The sequence below is a fragment of the Manis pentadactyla genome, chromosome 14, assembly GCF_030020395.1.
Source record: "Manis pentadactyla isolate mManPen7 chromosome 14, mManPen7.hap1, whole genome shotgun sequence".
Taxonomy (NCBI): domain Eukaryota; kingdom Metazoa; phylum Chordata; class Mammalia; order Pholidota; family Manidae; genus Manis; species Manis pentadactyla.
The window spans coordinates 43,954,803-43,975,213 of NC_080032.1; the positions used below are offsets into that span (position 1 = coordinate 43,954,803).

General features: G+C 44.6%; 1 protein-coding gene across 13 annotated transcripts in view; it reads left to right on the forward strand.

The window, feature by feature from the left end:
* Nucleotides 1-20,411, forward strand: part of THRB (thyroid hormone receptor beta) — a 370,782-nt gene that overhangs the window by 265,765 nt on the left and 84,606 nt on the right. For all 13 annotated transcript variants that reach the window (XM_057491371.1, XM_057491372.1, XM_036886123.2 and 10 more), the window contains one exon: nt 9,984-10,050. In XM_057491371.1, coding sequence (XP_057347354.1) covers nt 10,029-10,050 — 22 coding nt within the window. In that variant the 5' untranslated portion in view covers nt 9,984-10,028. The remainder of the gene's footprint in view (nt 1-9,983; nt 10,051-20,411) is intronic.

Here is a 20,411-nt window from a genome sequence, read left to right on the forward strand (position 1 = left end):
GTTAAGCCTCCATGTGTTTGTGAGCCTTTTTGTTTTCTTTGTAGAATTTACTTCTAGTTTTATACCTTTGTGGTCTGAAAAATTGGTTGGTAGAATTTCAATATTTGGATTTTGCTGAGGCTCTTTTTGTGGCCTAGTATGTGGTCTGTTCTGGAGAATGTTCCATGTGCACTTGAGAAGAATGTATATCCTGTTGCTTTGGGATGTAGAGTTCTATAGATGTCTATTAGGTCCATCTGCTCTACTGTGTTGTTCAGTGCTTCCGTGTCCTTACTTATTTTCTGCCCGGTGGATCTGTCCTTTGGGGTGAGTGGTGTGTTGAAGTCTCCTAGAATGAATGCATTGCAGTCTATTTCCCCCTTTAGTTCTGTTAGTATTTGTTTCACATATGCTGGTGCTCCTGTGTTGGGTGCATGTATATTTAGAATGGTTATGTCCTCTTGTTGGACTGAGCCCTTTATCATTATGTAGTGTCCTTCTTATCTCTTGTTACTTTCTTTGTTTTGAAGTCTATTTTGTCTGATATTAGTACTGCAACCCCTCCTTTCTTCTCTCTGTTGTTTGCCTGAAATATGTTTTTCCATCCCTTGACTTTTAGTCTGTGCATGTCTTTGGGTTTGAGGTGAGTTTCTTGTAAGCAGCATATAGATGGGTCTTGCTTTTTTATCCATTCTATTACTGTGTGTCTTTTGATTGGTGTATTCAGTCCATTTACATTTAGGGTGACTATTGAAAGATATGTACTTATTGCCATTGCAGGCTTTAAATTCGTGGTTACCAAAGGTTCAAGGTTAGCCTCTTTAGTATCTTACTGCCTAACTTAGCTCACTTATTGAGCTGTTATATACACTGTCTGGAGATTCTTTCTTTCTCTCCCTTCTTATTCCTCCTCCTCCATTCTTCATATGTTGGGTGTTTTGTTCTGTGCTCTTTCTAGGAGTGCTCCCATCTAGAGCAGTCCCTGTAAGATGTTCTGTAGAGGTGGTTTGTGGGAAGCAAATTCCCTCAGCTTTTGCTTGTCTCAGAATTGTTTAATCCCACCATCATATTTAAATGATAGTCGTGCTGGATACAGTATCCTTGGTTCAAGGCCCTTCTGTTTCATTGCATTAAATATATCATGCCATTCTCTTCTGGCCTGTAGGGTTTCTGTCAAGAAGTCTGATGTAAGCCTGATGGGTTTTCCTTTATAGGTGACCTTTTTCTCTCTAGCTGCCTTTAAAACTCTTTCCTTATCCTTGATCTTTGCCATTTTAATTATTATGTGTCTTGGTGTTGTCCTCTTTGGATCCTTTCTGTTGGGGGTTCTGTGTATTTCCGTGGTCTGTTCGATTATTTCCTCCCCCAGTTTGGGGCGGTTTTCAGCAATTATTTCTTCCAAGATACTTTCCATCCCTTTTCCTCTCTCTTCTTCTTCTGGTACCCATATAATACGGATATTGTTCCTTTTATGATTGGTCACACAGTTCTCTTAATATTGTTTCATTCCTGGAGATCCTTTTCTGTCTCTCTATGTCAGCTTCTATGCGTTCCTGTTCTCTGGTTTCAATTCCATCAATGGCTTCTTGCATTATCCATTCTGCTTATAAATCCTTCCAGAGTTTGTTTCATTTCTGTAATCTCCTTTCTGGCATCTGTGATCTCCCTCCAGACTTCATCCCATTTCTCTTGCGTATTTTTCTGCATCTCTGTCAGCATGTTTATGATTTTTATCTTCAATTCTTTGTCAGGAAGACTGGTTAGGTCTGTCTCCTTTTCTGGTGTCTCTGTGATCTTGGTTTGCCTGTAATTTTGTCTTTTCATGGTGATAGGAATAGTTTGCAGAGCTGAGACGAGTGACATCTGGAAGAACTTCCCTTCTTGTTGGTTTGTGGCCCTCCTCTCCTGGGAGAACAGCGACCTCTAGTGGCTTGTGCTGGGCAGCTGCATGCAGACAGGGTTTCTGCTTCCTGCCCGGCTGCTATGGAGTTTATCTCCGCTGTTACTGTGGGCGTGGCCTGGCTCGGGCAGCTGCTCCAAAATGGTGGAGTCGCGTTGGAGGGGGAGCGGCTGGGAGGCTATTTATCTCCGTAAGGGGCCTCCCTGCTCCCTGCAGCCCAGGGGTTAGGGTGCCCAGAGATCCCCGGATTCCCTACCTCTGGATTAAGTGTCCTGCCCTGCCCCTTTAAGACTTCCACAAAGCACCTGCCAAAACAAAACAACCACCACAAAAAAAAAAAAAAAAAATTTAGAAAATTTTAAAAAATTAAAAAAAAATTTAAAATGGCCACTCGTTTTTCTTTATTCTCCGGTGCCAGCCTCAGGCACCCACTCACCGTTCTTGCTGCTGTGTTTCCCTAGTATCCAGGGCCCCACGCATGCACTGTGTCTGTGCTCTGGTCTGGATGGCTGGGGCTGGGTGTTCAGCAGTCCTGGGCTCCGTCTCCCTCCCGCTCTGCCTGCTCTTCTCCCGCCGGGAGCTGGGGGGAGGGGCGCTCGGCTCCCGCGGGGCCGGGGCTTGTATCTTACCCCCTTGGCGAGGCAGTGGGTTCTCTCAGGTGCGGATGTGGTCTGGATATTGTCCTGTGTCCTCTGGTCTTTATTCTAGGAAGGGTTGTCTTTGTTATATTTTCATAGATATATGTTGTTTTGGGAGGAGATTTCCGCTGCTCTACTCACGCCGCCATCTTGGCTCCACCTGCTCTTACTGATTTTTTTTATACTGCACTGCCAAAATGGATTAGTTTTACCAAGTGGGAAAGATGGATCACAATGTAGTATTATTTGAATACACATTGCCTCTGTTCTCTTCCACTTGAGTTCTTAATATATTACGGTCATCAGAAATTCAACCATTATGTATTCACTTCTTTGCATCCTAGATTTACTTCAAATGCAAAGACCTCAGGGAAGGACAGCTAGGGCTGCATTTAGGATGCTATAGAATTGGGGACAAATTCGTCTGTGTGCCCAGTCTTTCTTGTTCTCCGTAAGGAATTTAAATTAACATGAGAGGTAACCTTCAAAGGGAAAAATTCACAAAAGATTAAATTAAGTCTGGGAAGAAGAGAATGGCAGATGGGGAGAGGAGAAATTCCACCTCCGTTCTATCTTGGTGAGGTTAGGATCTAGGAGGTGGGCTTCTATGCTGTTATGAGTCTTTAAACCACCTCAGGGCACCTCAAAGTGAAGGCCAGATAGTAGTGCCAATTTCCCAGTCCTTATGGATGACTGAGGCTGGCCAGGAGGTGAGTAGAGCATAATAAGAGTGAGTGCAATAATGAAGAAATCTTCCAATGCCTTATGTGAGTGTCTTACTTGTCAATTTGCAAAGCATTTTCTTCGTAACCTTGGTCCTCATCGTAACCCTCGAGAGTAAGAACTGTGATTTCATTTTACAAGTGAGATTCAGGGAGTTAAGGGACCTGTTCAAGATGGACAGACTACTGAGTTGAGACCCACAGCCATCTGTAATGATTGAACTTGTCTTAAAAATGTTTCCCAAACGTCAAAGTGTTGATGTAAATGAACCCTCGCCTATGAGGGGAAGGGGATACAAAGGGAAACTCCAGGAGGGAGAAGAGTGCTCTTCCACGTGGGGCAAGAGCCCCCTCATAGGGAGGCACGGCCTCATTGCCCACCTTGCACAGGGTGCAGCCCGCTCTGGAGGCACAGCCCTTTGCCTGCAGCCAGCTCTTTCCAGGTGCTGCAGACAGAGCAGGGGCAAGGCTCTATGGGGACAGTGGGACAAGGGGCTCTGGCCCTATCCCACAAACTCCAGCAATGCCCAGTGCCCCACAGTACCAATAATGTAGTAAAAACAATTGCCTGCTGTGTAAACACAACTTCAAGACACATCCCCAAGCTATCCCAATTCATATTGCCATGACTTCAAAAATCCCTTTATTTAGGAAGTGTCAAGTGTCCACACGGGCTCAATGGCAAGTGAGAGGGTAGGTGTGCCCTCCTCTGAGAACTCCCTTATGTGCATGGACCCAGCTTAGAGTCCATAATAACCAAGCAGCTGAGCATCTGACCTTTTAAACTGAACCAGGAGATGTGCCTGTGGAGGTTCCCCCCACCCCACACCCCCTGTGGCTCATCCATGGCTTCCCTGGGCTGCCCTGAAGCACCCGCTGGTGTTAACAGGTAAACCCTGTGTGTCTCACTGTTCTGGTGTGACAGGCCCATGACTCTCTGAGACCTTTCCTCCGGAGAGAGCCATGGAGAAGCAGACCAGACAGGACAGCCTTGAAAAGGCCGCAAACGCCCTCCCCGGAAAAGGCTGGTGCAAAGACGTGCCAGGAGCACAGTGTCTCATTTTAATTATGCACAGATTGTGTAAGCAGAGGCTTACTAGGTCCATATGGAAAGATTTTCCAAGGTGTAATTTTTACAGTTGTCCCTTTAATGTTGTAGTTTCTATAGGAGAAAAAGGGGACAAAGGGTATGCCATCTGGGCCAGAGCACTGGAGTTTTACAAGATGGAATTAAGTGTGTTCTCCCTGGTGCTAGTCTAGCTTTGTGACCTGGAACACTAAAGACAGGAACATAGCAATGACCCCGTGCAAACACTGCCACCAGAGGGATGAGCTTCCTGAGGAGTCCTGCTCCAAACCGGGGCAAAGCAGAGTCACTTTGTCAGATAGAGTCACTCCCTTAAAGACCTTCCGTAGCTCCCCATTTCCCACAGGATAAAGTCCAAACTCCATAGCAAACCTTTCAAGACCTTTCACCATCTGGCCCCAAACTGCATCTGTAGCTTCATTCTTGGCCACTTCCTTTCCCCTCCCCATCTCCAATCCTATACCCTGGGCCGTGTTGTACCTTTTGCTTTTTGGTTGTCTATGAGCCACACTTTCCATCTCCCACCTGCAAAATATCCTGGCTCATTTTTCAAAGTCAAACTCAAATGTCATCACTGGGTCCCTACATATCGGTAGAAGTAGTCACACTCTCCTCAGTGCCTCCAAACACATTTTTCTCTCTCTTGTTCAGCTTGTCTGCCCCCTAGAGACAGGTTGGTTCCTCACCTAAAGCCCCCAGGGGCAGGCACCGTGAATAACTCATCTCGAATGATCCAGAGCTTGGGCTGGTGTCTGCTGACGCAAATGGGGCGGCCCAGCCCAAGGCCATGGGTTACAGGGTCCCTCTCCAGCTTCTAGCCTTGCTCCTCACACACCCATCTTTCTTCCACCCACAATGGAATCTACTACATAGGTCCTGTTTTCTTTGCCCCCCACTAAAAATAGCTCTGGTGTCTCCTCTTCATTCTATTCGGTAGATTATATTTACATCAATTTATGTCTTTCCAATGAGCATTTGCATTTTAGCAATGATCAAAGCCTGCAGGCAAAGCATAATGTACCCTCCATGGATGGGCTGTGTGTGTGGTAAATCTCCAAAAATATACTCCGAATCATTGCCTGTTGGTCAAGGACAGGGGCCTGTGACTTTCACAGTCCTTGAGTAGACCACACACACACACATACACCCCAAATAGCTGAGATCTTCTAAGCTATAGGAATGAAGCTTTAGTGGAGGATTTTAAGGCAGAACATGGAGGCCTCTGGCATGTCCCTGGAACCATGTCACACATGGCATCTGCTTTGTTGCAGAAAAAAAGACACCCGTCTTCTCAAGAGAGGCTTAATCTGTCCTGAGCACAAAAAGCGCCCAAGATAGGGGGAGAGTGTTCCCTTTGCATTTGCTGCTGCCTAGAGATGAGCATCTTCTTCCACCTAAGGTGGAGCCGAGAAAGCCCCCATCCCCTCAGCTGTCCCCAGCAGCATCCTCCACTTAGCCTCTGTCCACTGACACACCTAAACTCTCTTGCATTTGACAGCTTCTCAGATAGTTGAAGACCACTGTCTAACCGGCATCTAGCTCCTCCCTTTCTAGATCTCCCTCAACATTTCCTTAAGACATGGTTTCATAATCCTGGACATTCTACATGATACCCTCTCTTAAAATGTAGGAGCCCACACATGATCTGGCTGTGGTCCTCTAGGCCACATTTTTGTCCACGTAGCGCAAGATGGCCTTTGTGTTATTAGCACCCACAGCTCAGTGGGTGGTATGAAGCTCCATGTCTTCCAAAGTCCCTGGGCTGATTTCCTAAGTGTTGACAATAATTCCATTTGCTTTTCAGTTTCAGAATATTCAATCACAACTTTTCATATCATTTGTATTTCTTTAAATATTTTTAAATACAAGTGCATTTGATGTGTTTGGGAGGTGAATGCCCCCTTTTCCATTTCTCCATGGGGAACAAGTTTCATCTAAGGGACACGGCACAGGACTGAGAAGGGTGGAGCGGGCAGAGGAGCTTCGGCCCTGAGTAGCTCTCAGCCCTGCCCCTTTGGCACATGGCATGCGTGGCTTGTATTTGTAGCTGCTCTTTGCCAGTGGGCTCTGTCTTCCCAGCCAGCTTGTAAAATGGGGTGTAAATTTCTTGAGGGCCTCGAGCCTATTTGCATCCCTGGTGTTTATCCCAGTATTAAATGCTCAGATCACATTCATCACTGTGTCTTATTATTTCTACTTCCTAAATGTCACTTAGGTCCCTCGCCCTCTTACCATATCCAGTGCTACCACCCAGACTATAGCCACCTTCATCCCCCACAGACCTGCCGCAGACCCCCAGCTGGTGTGCTTGCATTCAGTAGCCACTGTGAAGCTTTAAGAACTCAAACTGGATCGCACAGCTCCCTGCTTAAAACCTGCATGGTCTAAAGGAATAACCCAGCTTCTCACTCCAGGGCTCATCTCCTTCACAGTAGTCTCTTAGGAGTGTAAGGATGACAATAAAGCATTGTATCATGACCTGGGGAGATGCCTATTGAAGAGGAGGCCTTTGGGTCCAGAAGCACCTCCCTGGAGCAGCCTTTCCAGGTGGCCCCAGGAGGAATGGCTCACCTTTCTCTGTGCATGAAGAGAACATGCACATTTGCATGTTTTCTTAGTGTGAGTCCCTCCCTGTTAGATTAGAAGCCCCTGTGGACAGACCAGAGTGCTGTCTTTAGGCAAAGCCTAGGGTGCTGCTGGTACAGAAGACCTGCACTAAAGTCTTCTGGGCTGACCCACCGAATCCAGGAACGCTCAGGTCACAGGAATATTCTCCACTCCAGCAGCCCCACCCAGAAGCTCCAGCCTGCGCTGTGACTGTTTCCTTTCCTGTTTTCACACCTGTCTGTAAAAACACTCAGCTTCGTTTCATTTTAAGCCCTTTGGACTTTTTCTCCTGTCCCTGTGACTGGCAGGTGAGTAGGAGAGGCCTGCTCTGCTCCAATGGCTCGGCACAGAGCCCTCGCTGTTCCCAAGGTGCCTCACAGGACGAGCGGGACCGATGGCCCCAGACACCTGCCAGCTCAGGAGGCTTGTTACACTCTCCTGGAGTCAGATTTTAAAACTCTGGAGCACTAAACAGTAGCACTAAATAATACTAAATACTAAAGTACTGTGGTCATAATAAAAGTGATACACTGTTAAGGCTTCAGTAATGGCCCTCATATAGCAATACGAAAGTACTACGGTGATAGCAATACTAATACGTATTGATGCTATAGTAACAAATTGTATAGAATAGTAAATCTAAAGTAGTATAGGACTGTGCACCATATAGTACTATAGAGTGGAAGGAAAACAGTATGAAACAGGATAATTAGCACCATATTTTGCAGTGATAACATTTTTAAAGCCTTAATAAGATTTTTTTTCCTATCCCTGTATACTCTCTGCTTCACACAATACTGTTCTGCAGTTTATATGCCTATTCGACTGACACGGCATAACAACAAGATAACTAGGATTTTGTAGCTTCACCTTCGAGGTGATAAAAAGGACACAAAACTGTTCTGATGCATTTATATTAATGTATTTTAATATTGGTGTTGTCAGGACTCTTGTGGCAAGTGGCAGAATTGGGGACTGTTTGGCTCGGGGGGGGCAGGAGGGCTCGGAGGGAAATGAAAGCAGGGATTTCAGGCCACTGCACCTCTCCCTCCTGGGGTCCTCTGTGGCTATCAGATCGACCCCCCTCTCACCTTCACTTGGGTTTTTTCCCTGTGGGTGAGAGGGACGTGCCTCAAACATGTCTTAACTTCAGGAAAATCCTGCCACCAGGAGGAACTAATAACCTACCCACTTCCTCTTCCTCCCTTCTTCCCCTCCTCTCTCTCTCTCTCTCTCTCTCTCTCTCTCTCTCTCTCTCTCTCTCTCTCTCTTCCTCTCAACCAACTTCCCAGAAACTCATCACATCAGCCCGCGTCAGGTCTTGAACCTGTCTGGCCAAAGGTGGAGCCCTGGGGGTGGCCCACCTTGAGCCTAGTTCCTCACTCTCTTCCCAGAACCCTCAGGGGCAATGTCACGTGGAAACAAGGCAGCTTCCGTGGGCCGGGAGGGGCAGGTGAATGGTGGCTCGGTATCTAAGAAAGGTAACAGAACCTAAGAATTCGATACCACAGGTGTGATCTGAGCTCTCACCTCTGGGCTTCTCAGAACCTGGTCCCGCTCAGTCAAAACCCAGCTGGGCAGGTGAGCGAGGATGAAGCAGAGGGCTTGTAGCCGGATACTTGAAATGCTCGTCAGTAGCAAGGATGCACCTTCCCAGTAGTCACTGCTCTAGGTAGCGCTACCTTGCCAAGTCAGCTCTCATTAATTTTACTTCATTCAGTTACTTAGCATATATTTCTTGAGTTCCTACTATATATCTGACACTGCTCAATGTGGAAGATATAAAAATGTTATAGTCTCTGCCCCCAAACAGATTGTAGTCGTGTGGGAAAGGCAGCCATATAAACATGTAATTTCCACAGCCGTGAGAAGGACTAGGCGAGGGTATGAGTTCAATGTTGCCGTATTAGCGGTGGGGAAAGAGCGAATGCTAATACATATAAACGTCCGTGCGGTAAACACAGTGCGCACATCTCCTCTTCCACGCACGTCCTCTTCTTAAACCCGTAACTCCAGGTCAAGACGCTCCCTCCTCGCCTAACAGTCGCATCCACAGTATGTTCTGACCGCATCCAGCGCTTTCATTCACATCATCTTTAAACCTCAGAAACACAAACTGTGAACTAAGTAGAGCGAGTACTATTTCCCCCTTTTTACACGTGAAGAAATGGAGACTGCAGTACTTCGAAACGACTTGCCATGACCCCACAGCTAGTACGGGACCGCATCGACCCTCGAACCTATTCCCTGGTCTCCGGTGTTCGTCCCAAGCCACCGTGCTCTACTACCTGCCATGGCAGAAAGCGGCCCCTTCCACAGAAAGGTCCTGCTCCATCCCCAGCGCCATGCGGAAGGACTCTGACCCAGCCTTCCATGTTCTTCCCTCCGACAGGGCCCCTCGGCCATGGACGCCTACCCTGCGCAGTCCCCGGTCTGAGGCCAAAGCTGGGTGATGCTCTTGGGTCTCATGAACATAGTGGTGAGGGGAGCAGTCAGCGCTGACAGAGAGGTCAAAGGGGAAGATGAGAACATGGATCCTATTCCATGTGTGTTTAAGACCTTAAAGTGCGATTCAGCCACCTGGGGGTCATGTCCAAATGTGATCTGATTGAATAGGTTTGAGGTGGAACCCAAATCTTCTATGTCTAACCAGCTCTGAAGAGAGGCTGAAACTGCTTGTCCACAGAACACACTTTGAGAAATAAGGGTCTAGATTGAAGATGCCGATACATCATAGCCACTCTCAGCAAAAACAGCAAGTCAGTGTGCTGGTAGCTTTCTTAAAAACTTAAGCTGGAAAAAAAAAACATGTGCTCATGAATAAAATATAATTTTAAAGACGTACTTACAGAAGAGATTAAAATTTTAAAAGTCTTGTAAACTTAACCTGCATCACCTAGCCCACCTATGCTTTAATTTCCCCTGTTCTGAATTGAGCGTAAAAACTCACCTCTAACTCATTAATGCATGTGGTGTAGTTTGGAACAAACGCATTATGGAAAATACAGGTTATAATCTGTGGAATTTTTTTCTTGTCTTTTTCTCTGTAGGAGATGTCAGTGAAAAAAAAGGTCCAGAATGATTATGACTAATCTATGACTCCCAACAGTATGACAGGTACCTATTTTTTTTTTAATTTTCTTTGTGTGTCTCCATTTTTGTTTCACCTAAAGAGGAATATAGGGTTCCCAGACTGAGAGTCTTAGCCACAGTTGTTTCCAAACTAACAGGTGTTATCAAATGCAAATATATTCTGTGAATATATCTCTTCAAATGGGCTTCTGTCTTCTTCAGCAACAGTGAGAGAGCATAATCACTGGAAATATGACAGGGAGGACACAAGAACTCATAGTGGGAAGGCTGGTTTTTAGCCATGCTAACATAAACCTTGCACACTAAATGCATGTACTCTTTACATTCATTCAGATCACTACAATAAATGGCTCTACACACTTAGTGGCCAGAGTTCAGGCATCTTCCCCAAAGCAGGCTGTTTATCCCATTCAGCTGTAGAGTCAGATGGAATGTGATTTAGTCAGTACAGTAGAGTGAGCTAAAAACTCTTACCAAGGGACAAAGGAGAGGCAGGATGACCCCCAAGGAACACAGGGTCAAAATAGCATGAATTCTCTGTGCAACACACTGAGTAGGGACTGCAAGCTCAAAACTCCCAGGGGCCAGGCAGATGAGACCAATGTCTGAAACAGGTTGAGTGTTAGGAAAAATAACACAGAAAACTAGGGGGAGGTGGGGGAGGACTCAGGTGATCTCTGAAGAGAAGGCACTCCTCCTCTCCTGTTAACCACTGACAAGGTAAACACAGAAGCCCAGTGTGTCCAGAGACTTTGGGTTTTCAAAAGAAGCTGGAAATCCAGGTTTGAAATGAAATATCCCCATTTGTAAATGTTAGCAATTAACTTATAAAAGATATCAAAGACTCGTGGGCCAGTCAAAATAGGTCTGCTGACTGGAATCAACCCATGGGCTGTCAGTTTACAACCTCTGCTGTCCACCTTGCAGGCTGGTGCCAGACCCATGACTGGCCTTTTGGTTACCATGGCACCAGAACATGTCATGGGCATAGCTTGACCTCTGACAGTCCATTCACATCACCTCCCCACACAGTGAAAACCAAATGTGCAGGAAGATTACTCCAAAATCCATGGCCAAGTAGACCTGAAGTAACTCAAAGTTGCCACTCAGGCTTCCCGAAGTTTGGAAGCCTCCTGATGACCATACCATTGCATGGTCCAGCCTCTCTTCACACCTATGCCTGAGCCCTGGTGTAGCAAAAAGGTAAAGTGCCTGTGCAAAACCAAAATAAGTCAAACCTGTAAGAAGCAAGGCCTTAGAAGTACATCTCATCTTTTCCTCTTTCTTCTCTCATTAACAGGCATCAAAATGTACTCACTCCCATTTCTATTCCATTGCCAACTCAGCCCCAGTTTCTCCCCACTTAAATCTTACTCCTTCTGTGTCATAAACCTGCTTATTCGGTGGAACACTGGCATCTATCAACCTCAGCTATAGCCTCCATGTTTAGCTGCTATGAACAGGAACCTCAGCTAGGAGTGACATGTCTTTGCAGGCTTATGTCTCGTAAACACATAGCTATCCACCAGCATAGGGAAAATGTCCCCCTCTGATAAAGGATAGCATGGGACCAAGTACCACACAAGGGTGGCTCTAACCTCCCCAATAATTTTCCCATTTGGAAAAGTATCCAAAGCTACAGTGTCAAAGAACATACCCTCCTGAAATATATATGAAAATGGCAAAATTTGGTGTGAAAGTGGGTAATACAATGGTTTCTGCTTGCTCTGAGGCTGGTTCTAGGTAGCCTACAGTCGTGACCAACCATCCCAGGTTCTGATAGAGTAGGGGTCAGCAATTTTTTTGTGAAAGGGCAAAATACTAAATATCTCTGCAAACTACTCAATTCTGCCATTGTAGCATGAAAAGCCATGGACTACACATAATAAATGGACTTGGACATGTTTCAATAAACCTTTATTAACAAAACAGGCAGCCAACCCACTTTGGCCCAAGTGCTGTAATTTGTTGACCCCTGGTCTCCAGTCAAGGTAGTCCAGACCATCTCATTCTTGATCACAACTGCCATTGCCAAGTCAGCTCACCTCCAGCACCGAGCTAGGAATCTAGGCTCACTCCAGGACAGTTCTAGACCCAGCCAGCTTCTCAGCCCATTTCGTGGAAGCCAGGATGCTTTCCCTGCAGGCTGAGCAGGAACCCCAGGTGCCCCCCATAGAAGGAGGGAGTGTTTGTTTACCAGAATTTGCTTCATGGTGTAGAAACTAACAATAGTTCTATTTTCAAAAGAAATCTACTCCATATACACATATGCTCAGTGTATGTTAATGGACTCAGCTGAGAAAATCATTACTTTACACTCCCCTGTTTGTGGAGGAAATAAAACAGTTTTCCTCTCCCTTTGCCATGAATTTAGACTCATTGTTTATTTTAAGAAACCTCCAGGGGGACTATAATAAGGTTGTAAGCCATCAGAACTAAGTGCTTACTTAGGAGTGTAATTCAAAGGTCAAATATACGTATTTTTTTCTTTGAAAAACATAGGTAATATTACTGTTATGCAATATAGAAATTAGTTAACCTTTATGAAAAGATAGCGATTTTTTTTTGATGAACTGGTGTAAGAACACTGAGTCTATTTTCCTAAAACCAAGCAAACCACCATTTTCAGATAAAAGAGCCACATGGTTGGTATGCAGGCTCTTTCAGCCACCATGCTTATTAAATTTATATATTTTACATTAAATCAAATAGAAAATTGTTTATTTTATGAGGTTACTCAATGTCCACTGAAATGGAGTCAGGTCTTGCCAAAATTTTCTTGTTGCTTTACTCCACCTAATTTGAAATTAAGGCTGTATGAAATCAGTAATTGAAAAATAGTGAGTCTTAAAGAAAAAAGTAAGAAAGTGCCTTAACACAATAATTTATTAGTCTGGAATTAAGCACTGCTTCCTAGGTAATCTAAGGGGAATTCTACTAACATTTATGGCATTATAATGAGCTCTATTTTGCATAAAATCATGATTCACAGCATAGGGGAGTTTAGTCTAAAATGTGAATACCTAAAATTTTAAATACCAAAGTTAGAGCTTGTTGCCTTGGTTGAAAAGGAAACAAAAGAACTCAGATTCGGAATGTGCCTTAAGAGGCACAGAAGCAAGGGTCTGTTATGTTTGCACCTAACCTGGTTTTGTGAAATTAGGGTATGACATAGTTAGCAAAGTAATGTTCTCGTGGAAACTGGGCCCATTCCAAGCCATTTAAAGTCACAGTATTGTGACTCCTCCTGTGTGAATAAAACATACCTCATTCATTTATTTAACTGCACCTCTTCTCTGCGCCTGCCTGCTCACTGTGGTGGTGTTTGCCTTCCTCTTTCTCAGGCATTATTAGTGAGTGTATCCCATGTGCAGGGGAGGAATGTTTTCAAGAATAGGACAGGAGCTTTCCATTGTTGCCCCAGGGTTTTCACTGCTTGATCTTCAGATTGCTTGCTTGTTTGGGGATTGGAGTCATTTGTGGAGCAAAACGAAGAATTACATAGGTTTCTTAAAACATTTCTCATTACTCCTGAGGTTGAGATTTTTTACATGCTTATTGGCCACTTACATGCCTTCATCTGTAAGTTGCTTGTACATATTTATTGTCCAGTTGCTCATTGTGGATTTCATATTTTTCTCCTTATTTGTAGATGCAATTTATTATATACTAAGGATAGTAATTAAGCAAATCATCTAATCCCATTAGACCTTGAATTCCTTATCAATTAAATGAGGAAGTGAGACTAATTCACCTCTAGTTCTCCTTCCACTTGTAAGAGATTATATTTCAAATTTGAACACCTATAAATCACATTTGCATAAAGTAGGGCATGCGTACATTGCAGATAAGGGTGAAGAAAAAGGGAACCCTGGAGCAACATATTTTGTGTTTTGAGACTACCCTAATGAACCGGTTTTTCAGGATCAAATAAATTTTTGAGTTGGAAAAAACCAGTATTTTATTGTAAAATCCATGTCATTTTTCAGAGGTGGCTCTCCTTGCAAACTTTAGGCTTGTCAGCTTCATTCCTTCAGAAAGAGACTCACTGTTATGCTTATATCCTACTTAAGTAGAATGTCTTCTCGTGGGATCAGAAGGTTGTTGACAGCAAAATAATGGCACCATTCAAAGATAGCTAATGTTAACAGTGTGCATATTGTTACCGTTTCCATTGTCAATATATACTCCTTTTAAATAGGATTTTGTTCATGGCTATTTAGTAATCTAGCATATAGTGATACAATCTCTGCTAAATTTATACTATAATGTGATTTAATTTAACATTGTATTTAATATAATTTCAACTAAAGTTTTACAATGTTATATACATTGCACATAATTTGCACCTCTGATTATTTCCTCTGGATAAAATTCTACTTTATGAAAGGCAATGCCAGCTCAAAGGGTCTGAACATCTGTGGTGCTGTCTTGTCAATGGGTTTCAACCAGAGGCAAGTTCACTATGGATTCAGTGAGACCAAGGAACGACAGTGAAACACATTCCTGGGGTAAAAGTGTTTATACCCAACTTTATTCCCACTGTGCCAGGTCAATCACTAGAGTCCCATCCACTCAGAGCGAGTCTGCATGCAGCAAGCCGGTCTCTGACTCTGGGCCTCTCTGTCCCGGCAGCCGTCTCAGTCTCTGTCCTCGGCGCTGCCACCACTCCAGCCTCTGCTCTCCTGCAGCCATGCAGCCCTGCAGCTGTGTAGCCATGTCACCCAGAGCACTGGCTGGAGCTCTTCATTTAGAGTCAATAACGACGTATTGCCCACATGTGTGCAGTGAGCAGGCCGACCAGGTTCAGGAGAGAATTGGGGCCATAGGAACTTTCATTTTCTCTACAGATGCCTTTTCCATTGCCAAGTTGTGACCGGATTATTGGACCCACTGAGACACTCATCAGCAGTGTGATGCCCATTTAATCATGTACCCTTCAACTTTAGAGTTTTGGCAGTTTGTTTATTTGAGGAGACTATTAGGCAAAATTTTATCACAGCTTTTCAAAACTTTACATTTTTCTTACTGATAATGAGCTTGACTAAACACACACACACACACACACACACACACAGGCCATTTAAAGGCCTTCTTTTGTAACTTACCTGTTCATTTAACTTTTCTTTTTTTGATAATTTCTCTATTAAGGAATTAATTCGTTGTCTATCATAAATGCTACAATGATTTCCATCATTTTAATATATGTCTCTTTTTTTTGTTTATTCAAAAAGGTCAAATACTCTTTTAAAATAATTCCATGCTAACAGACAAGCTGCAGGATGGGTTCAAAGAACCCCAGCCACCCTTTACCCAGAATCTTCCTATGGTAACACTTGGTGGCATTTGCTGCATTCTTTCCCTGCTGTATTTCTTTCTCACCTGTGTAATTTTTATTCTGAACCATTTACGAATAAGTTGTAAGTATGATGGTATGGGATTTTTTGACATACAAGAGTTTTTAGCGTATCTATAGTGAGCTCTATTGAGGTGTCGCTTTATGATTCATAATTTTCTTCTCAAGCTTAGAAATGTCTTCTGGGGAGTACCGGGGGACAGAGTTCATTTATTTCTTTGAGATGAGTTAGCATATCTATTTCAACGTGTAGCTCTTCTTAATTGCACACAGGGATGCCTGGGGAAAATCAAAGATCTTCTTAACAAACACTCCTATTTACCCTTTACACTCGAGCCATCCACCCAAAGCTCCCTAGCCCTGGCCTTTGAGGGCAGGGAGGAGTAAGGCTCACAGCTCAGGAGCGCCTCTGTCCCTTCTCCCAAAGCCAGGACAGCCAGCACCCCAGCTCCTGTACCTGTTGGCCCTGCAGAGAACATAACCATGGAAGCCACGCTGGTGCTCTGCTGCCTTTCCCACGTTGCCCCAGGGGCTGCGAGGCTTTGTGTTGGTTTCATACGCGCTGGCATGATCATCTGAGAGGGCATCTGGAGGCTTCCTTCACTTTCCCCTGGATTCCTGTTTCCCCAGTTGTGGCCAGAAATAAAATGTGGCCTTGGACGCCACTGAGCCATCTACGCGCATTACAAATGTTTCCACAAATAGTTTTGGAGAACAAAACATACCAGCTTGCCCAAATAGCTTGCTCTGCTGGTGGTGGAGCCAATCACAAAAGAGGAACTTTGATTTGACTTCCTGGGCTTTTAAACACACAAAGCAATTGGGGGGCTTTTTGCACCCTCCTTAGCGTGACGCCACTTCTAAAAGAAACAAAAGTCTCACTGCAAGTTGGCTAGAAAGGAAACATCAGTCTTCCCCGAGATGCCCTGCGGCAGAGGGGAGGCTGCTAAACATCCATCACACAGAAAACCTTTAAATTCCTCCTCACCTCTCCCGTGACCACTCCGCACCAGGACGCTGAAACTCCAGGCCCCTCTGCCTGTCTCCGCAGAGGGAACCCCACTCATCCCCGGGAGGCCGCTGCTGGGCTTCTCCCCCAGCTCCAGGCAGATTCCCCGCCCTGCTCCCACCCCCTCGGCCCCCGCTCCGCTCCTCCTGCTCCGTCCCTAGAAAATGAGGGGCCCGCCTCCCCACCCCTCCCACCTGCTTCCCCTTTGAAGACCCCACCCAGCCAAGTAAACAGATCTTCCTTTTGAAGAAACTCCCCTGAGAGAGCGAGGAAAGTGAAAACCATAAATGCTGGTCATTTTACCGTCTTCCCCTGTCGCACCCAACTCGGTAGAAGAGAGGGAAAGTCACTCCATGGTGTCCAGTCTGGGAAGGAGAGGAGCCCAGGCCCTCAGTTCAAGATTTTCTCTGGTTTCTGCCACAACAAAGGAGAAATCAAGAAAACCACACACAAAAAAAGAAAATTTCTGTGCAGCTAACACATTCCTTTTATGACACAAGACCAAATACTTCTTTTTCCTCAGAAAACAGAATGAACAGTGATCTTTTAAACAGTGTGAGTGGGTAAAGGGGTAAAGGATGCAGATTTACCATATATCCACCCACAGAAAAAGTGGCCTCCTGTGCTGGCTGCCTGTCCCCACCCTTCTTTGCCTCTAACTGCCTGAACTCCTCCTGGAAGAGAAACTTCCTCCTGGAACATGGGAGACTGACTCAAACAGACTGTATTAATGAAATCTCACCAAATCCAGCCAGATTAGTGAGAATCTTCCCTCCAAACTCCTGGGGCCTCTAAGACAATTGCTCCTAGAACAACTTCATTTTCCAAATCTGAGCTCCAGCTGAAATGTTGAAAAAACAAAGCTTTATAGAGAAGGAACAATGGGAGCACAAAAGGGAAGAAAAAGATGTATTTCTTTACCACAACCCTGTATTCCCCGAAGCCACACTTCACAGGAGACCTCTACCCCGACCTCCTGCCCCCCACCCGGCCTCCATTGTCACCACTGTGACTGCCATCGTAATCATCACATCTACTGTCACCAAACACCACTCTCACCCTGTCACCACGTGAGGCTCATCCCCACCCCGTTCACAACCTGCAGCAACCAAAAGCTGCCCAGCACATTTCTGCTCAACTTGGCCAAGAGTCCCAAGTAACTGTGACCAAACAGGGTCCTGTTACTTCAGGATGAGCTTCCTCTCTGTTCTCCAAGAGGCCCCTGAGGTCCACAGTGGTTGCATCTGTACGTGCAAGGCCCTTCAAAGGAACTGAAAATAATTTTTCCCAAAATGTAGGGCCTGGCCCTTGTGTGGGGTTGTTTTGTTTGCAGTGAGCCAGGAGTTATTCTTCTGTGTCTCCACCACCCGGCCCTGTCCCCAGCTGAAAAATCTCAGCCTTGTGTTTTATCCCTCTTGATTTTTCTTCAAGTCTTGGCCACCGTGACAACCTTCTCAAACCAGAGAATTTGGCTGTGCTGTGGGGGGGATCTAGTGTGGAAGTCCACCTCCTTGAGCCTGGACAGGGCAGATGCACTCCTGTCCAGGTGCTGCGCTGAGCTGAGAGCCATTTTCGCCAGTCCTCACATGCTACACATTAGCAGGCGAAAGCCAGGGGGGCACAATGACCTGCCCAAGGTCACCACGGTGGACCATTGAGTGTTCAGACCATCAGTTCTCAACGCCTGGGGCGCTGTGGGTTAAATGACGCTAAGTAGTGATCTTATTTCATTTCCTTTTGTTCCTAACTGAAGTTCTTACTCTTTATAACGCTAACATGTATCCTGACTCACCAAGGAAGGCAGGTTAAGCAGTCTTCGCTCAACTCACTAAACCAAAATCCCTTCTTTGGTACAGGACCTTGCCTTTTCCCGCTCAAATGTGCCTGAGCATTAGAATCAGCCTGGGAGCTTTTTAAAATCCTGATGCCACGCCACGCCAGACCAGTTAAATCCGAACCTCCAAGTGCAGACCCGGACTTGACTCTTTTAAAACTGTCCAGGTGATTCTAACACACAGTCCAGTCTGAGAACCACGATCAGGACACTGGTTCTCATCCCAGGCTGCCCGTAGAGTCACCTGGGCAGCTATTCACCACCACCAGTCTGTGCCCCACCCCAGGGCTTCCCGATGACCTGGTCTGGGGAGGAGCGCCGGATGTCTTTGTGTTTTTAACTCAAGTGATTCTGATAGGTATCTAGTTCTGAGAAAAGACCCCTTGTTCTCAAACTTGGGGATGGTGCATTAGAATCACTGAAAATTATGGTTTAAAAAAAATGCGAAGCAAACACCCATTTTCCCAGCTCACAGGGCTCCTGGGTTCCTAAGTAGCTCTCCGGGTGATTCTGTTACACACAGAAGTTTGAAAACCACTGATCTGGAGTGTTGTTCTTTCCTGTATCTTTAAGAGGCCACTCAGGGTAGCACCTTTTCCAGTTCAAATGATCATAAAGTCCTTCAGGAATGCACTCCAAGGGCAGCATTTTTCATTGAAGAAATGGAATGGTCATGAGGAAACTTGTTTCTCTGTCCTGCAAATTGTTTATAAATGATTATATTAGGCACTAAGCTTACAGTGCCATCCCATACTCCTATAGCGGGTAGTTCTGAGTTGTGTGGTGCTTCTGGTTATGGAAGGAGGTTTTCCCTCACGAGGTTTTATTATTGTTACTAAATGAAATGACTTCTATTTGGGGCCTCAAAAGAATGCAGTGTTCTGGTGAGCAGCACCCTCAGGGTTATGGTTCTCAGTATGGACTGCACGCTTGACTTACTTGGGGAATTTTTTTAAATCCCAGTGCTGAAAATGCAGAAAATTTCTCCCAGGATTGTGGGGAGGATGTAATATTTATATAAATTACTTAACACATGGTGTGGCGCTTTGGGACACAGCATAGAATAGCCATTGTGAGGGAGCACCTCGTATATTATAGGCACTCACTAATATTCATTGTGAGAAACAACCCATAGAATTACTGAACTACAATGGAACTGAATGTTTATAGTTTTTTTTTGAAAGGTGGTTTGTGGGTAAATTTAAATTTTTATAGCTTTGCTTAGCTCATTCCCATAATTCATGTTTTCTCTTCAATGTCACAGCCAAGTTCAGCATCATTATAGGATTTCCTGAATTTTCTGCACAGCTTAGGCCCTTTTCTTTTCCTAAAAAGTGAAAGACAAGAAATGCCTTTGCTATTTTTTTTATTGTTTTATGGAAAGATATTATTAATGAAATAATAATCTAAATATAACATTCAACATAAACAATTTCTGAAAAAGGAAGTAGATCATTTTTAATATAATCTCTATTCTGCAATCCTTGATAAAATAAGCATCTTAAAATACTGGCTGTGTTAGTATTAATTCATTTTTGATAGGCATAATTTCCTCTACCAGCCAAGGCAGTGGGACTGTACATGCAGTATTTTCCTGGGTGTTACCCACTCCCCAAGATGTGGGATGTGGCATGATATACTTATATTAGGCGGGAAGTGATAGCAGTAAAAGGGGTGGGGTGGGGGGATCCACATGCCCCTGCAGCTGTCAGCAAAAAAAGTAAAAGAAGAAAAGTACTGATTTCCCATCACTAGATTTCATTCTATTTCTACAGTGTCAAATTGTCATTCCTAATTTTCAGTCAATTTTCTGTTAAGAACCTCTTGTTATTTCCCCCCCACCTCCCTTGAATCCTGTGCTTTCAAACATTTTACCTACCAAATTGCATTTATTGTGTAATAGAATTCATTGCCTATTTTTAATAATCAAAAACATGTATAATCTGACATTTTGATGAGCAGTATGGAATGCCCAATGATCCCACACTATACAGATATACAGTAAAATGTCTGTGTATTTTTCAAAAACCAGAAGGATAAGATTTTTCATGAAAGTGGCATAGGCTGCCTCATATTATTGTTTAATTTCCCTTGGGCCTTTTCAAACTTTTTAAATTGCTCAGAGTTATCCCCCAATACTACTTTTATGGAGTCATTTGAATGAGAAAATTCTGAATTTCTGTACT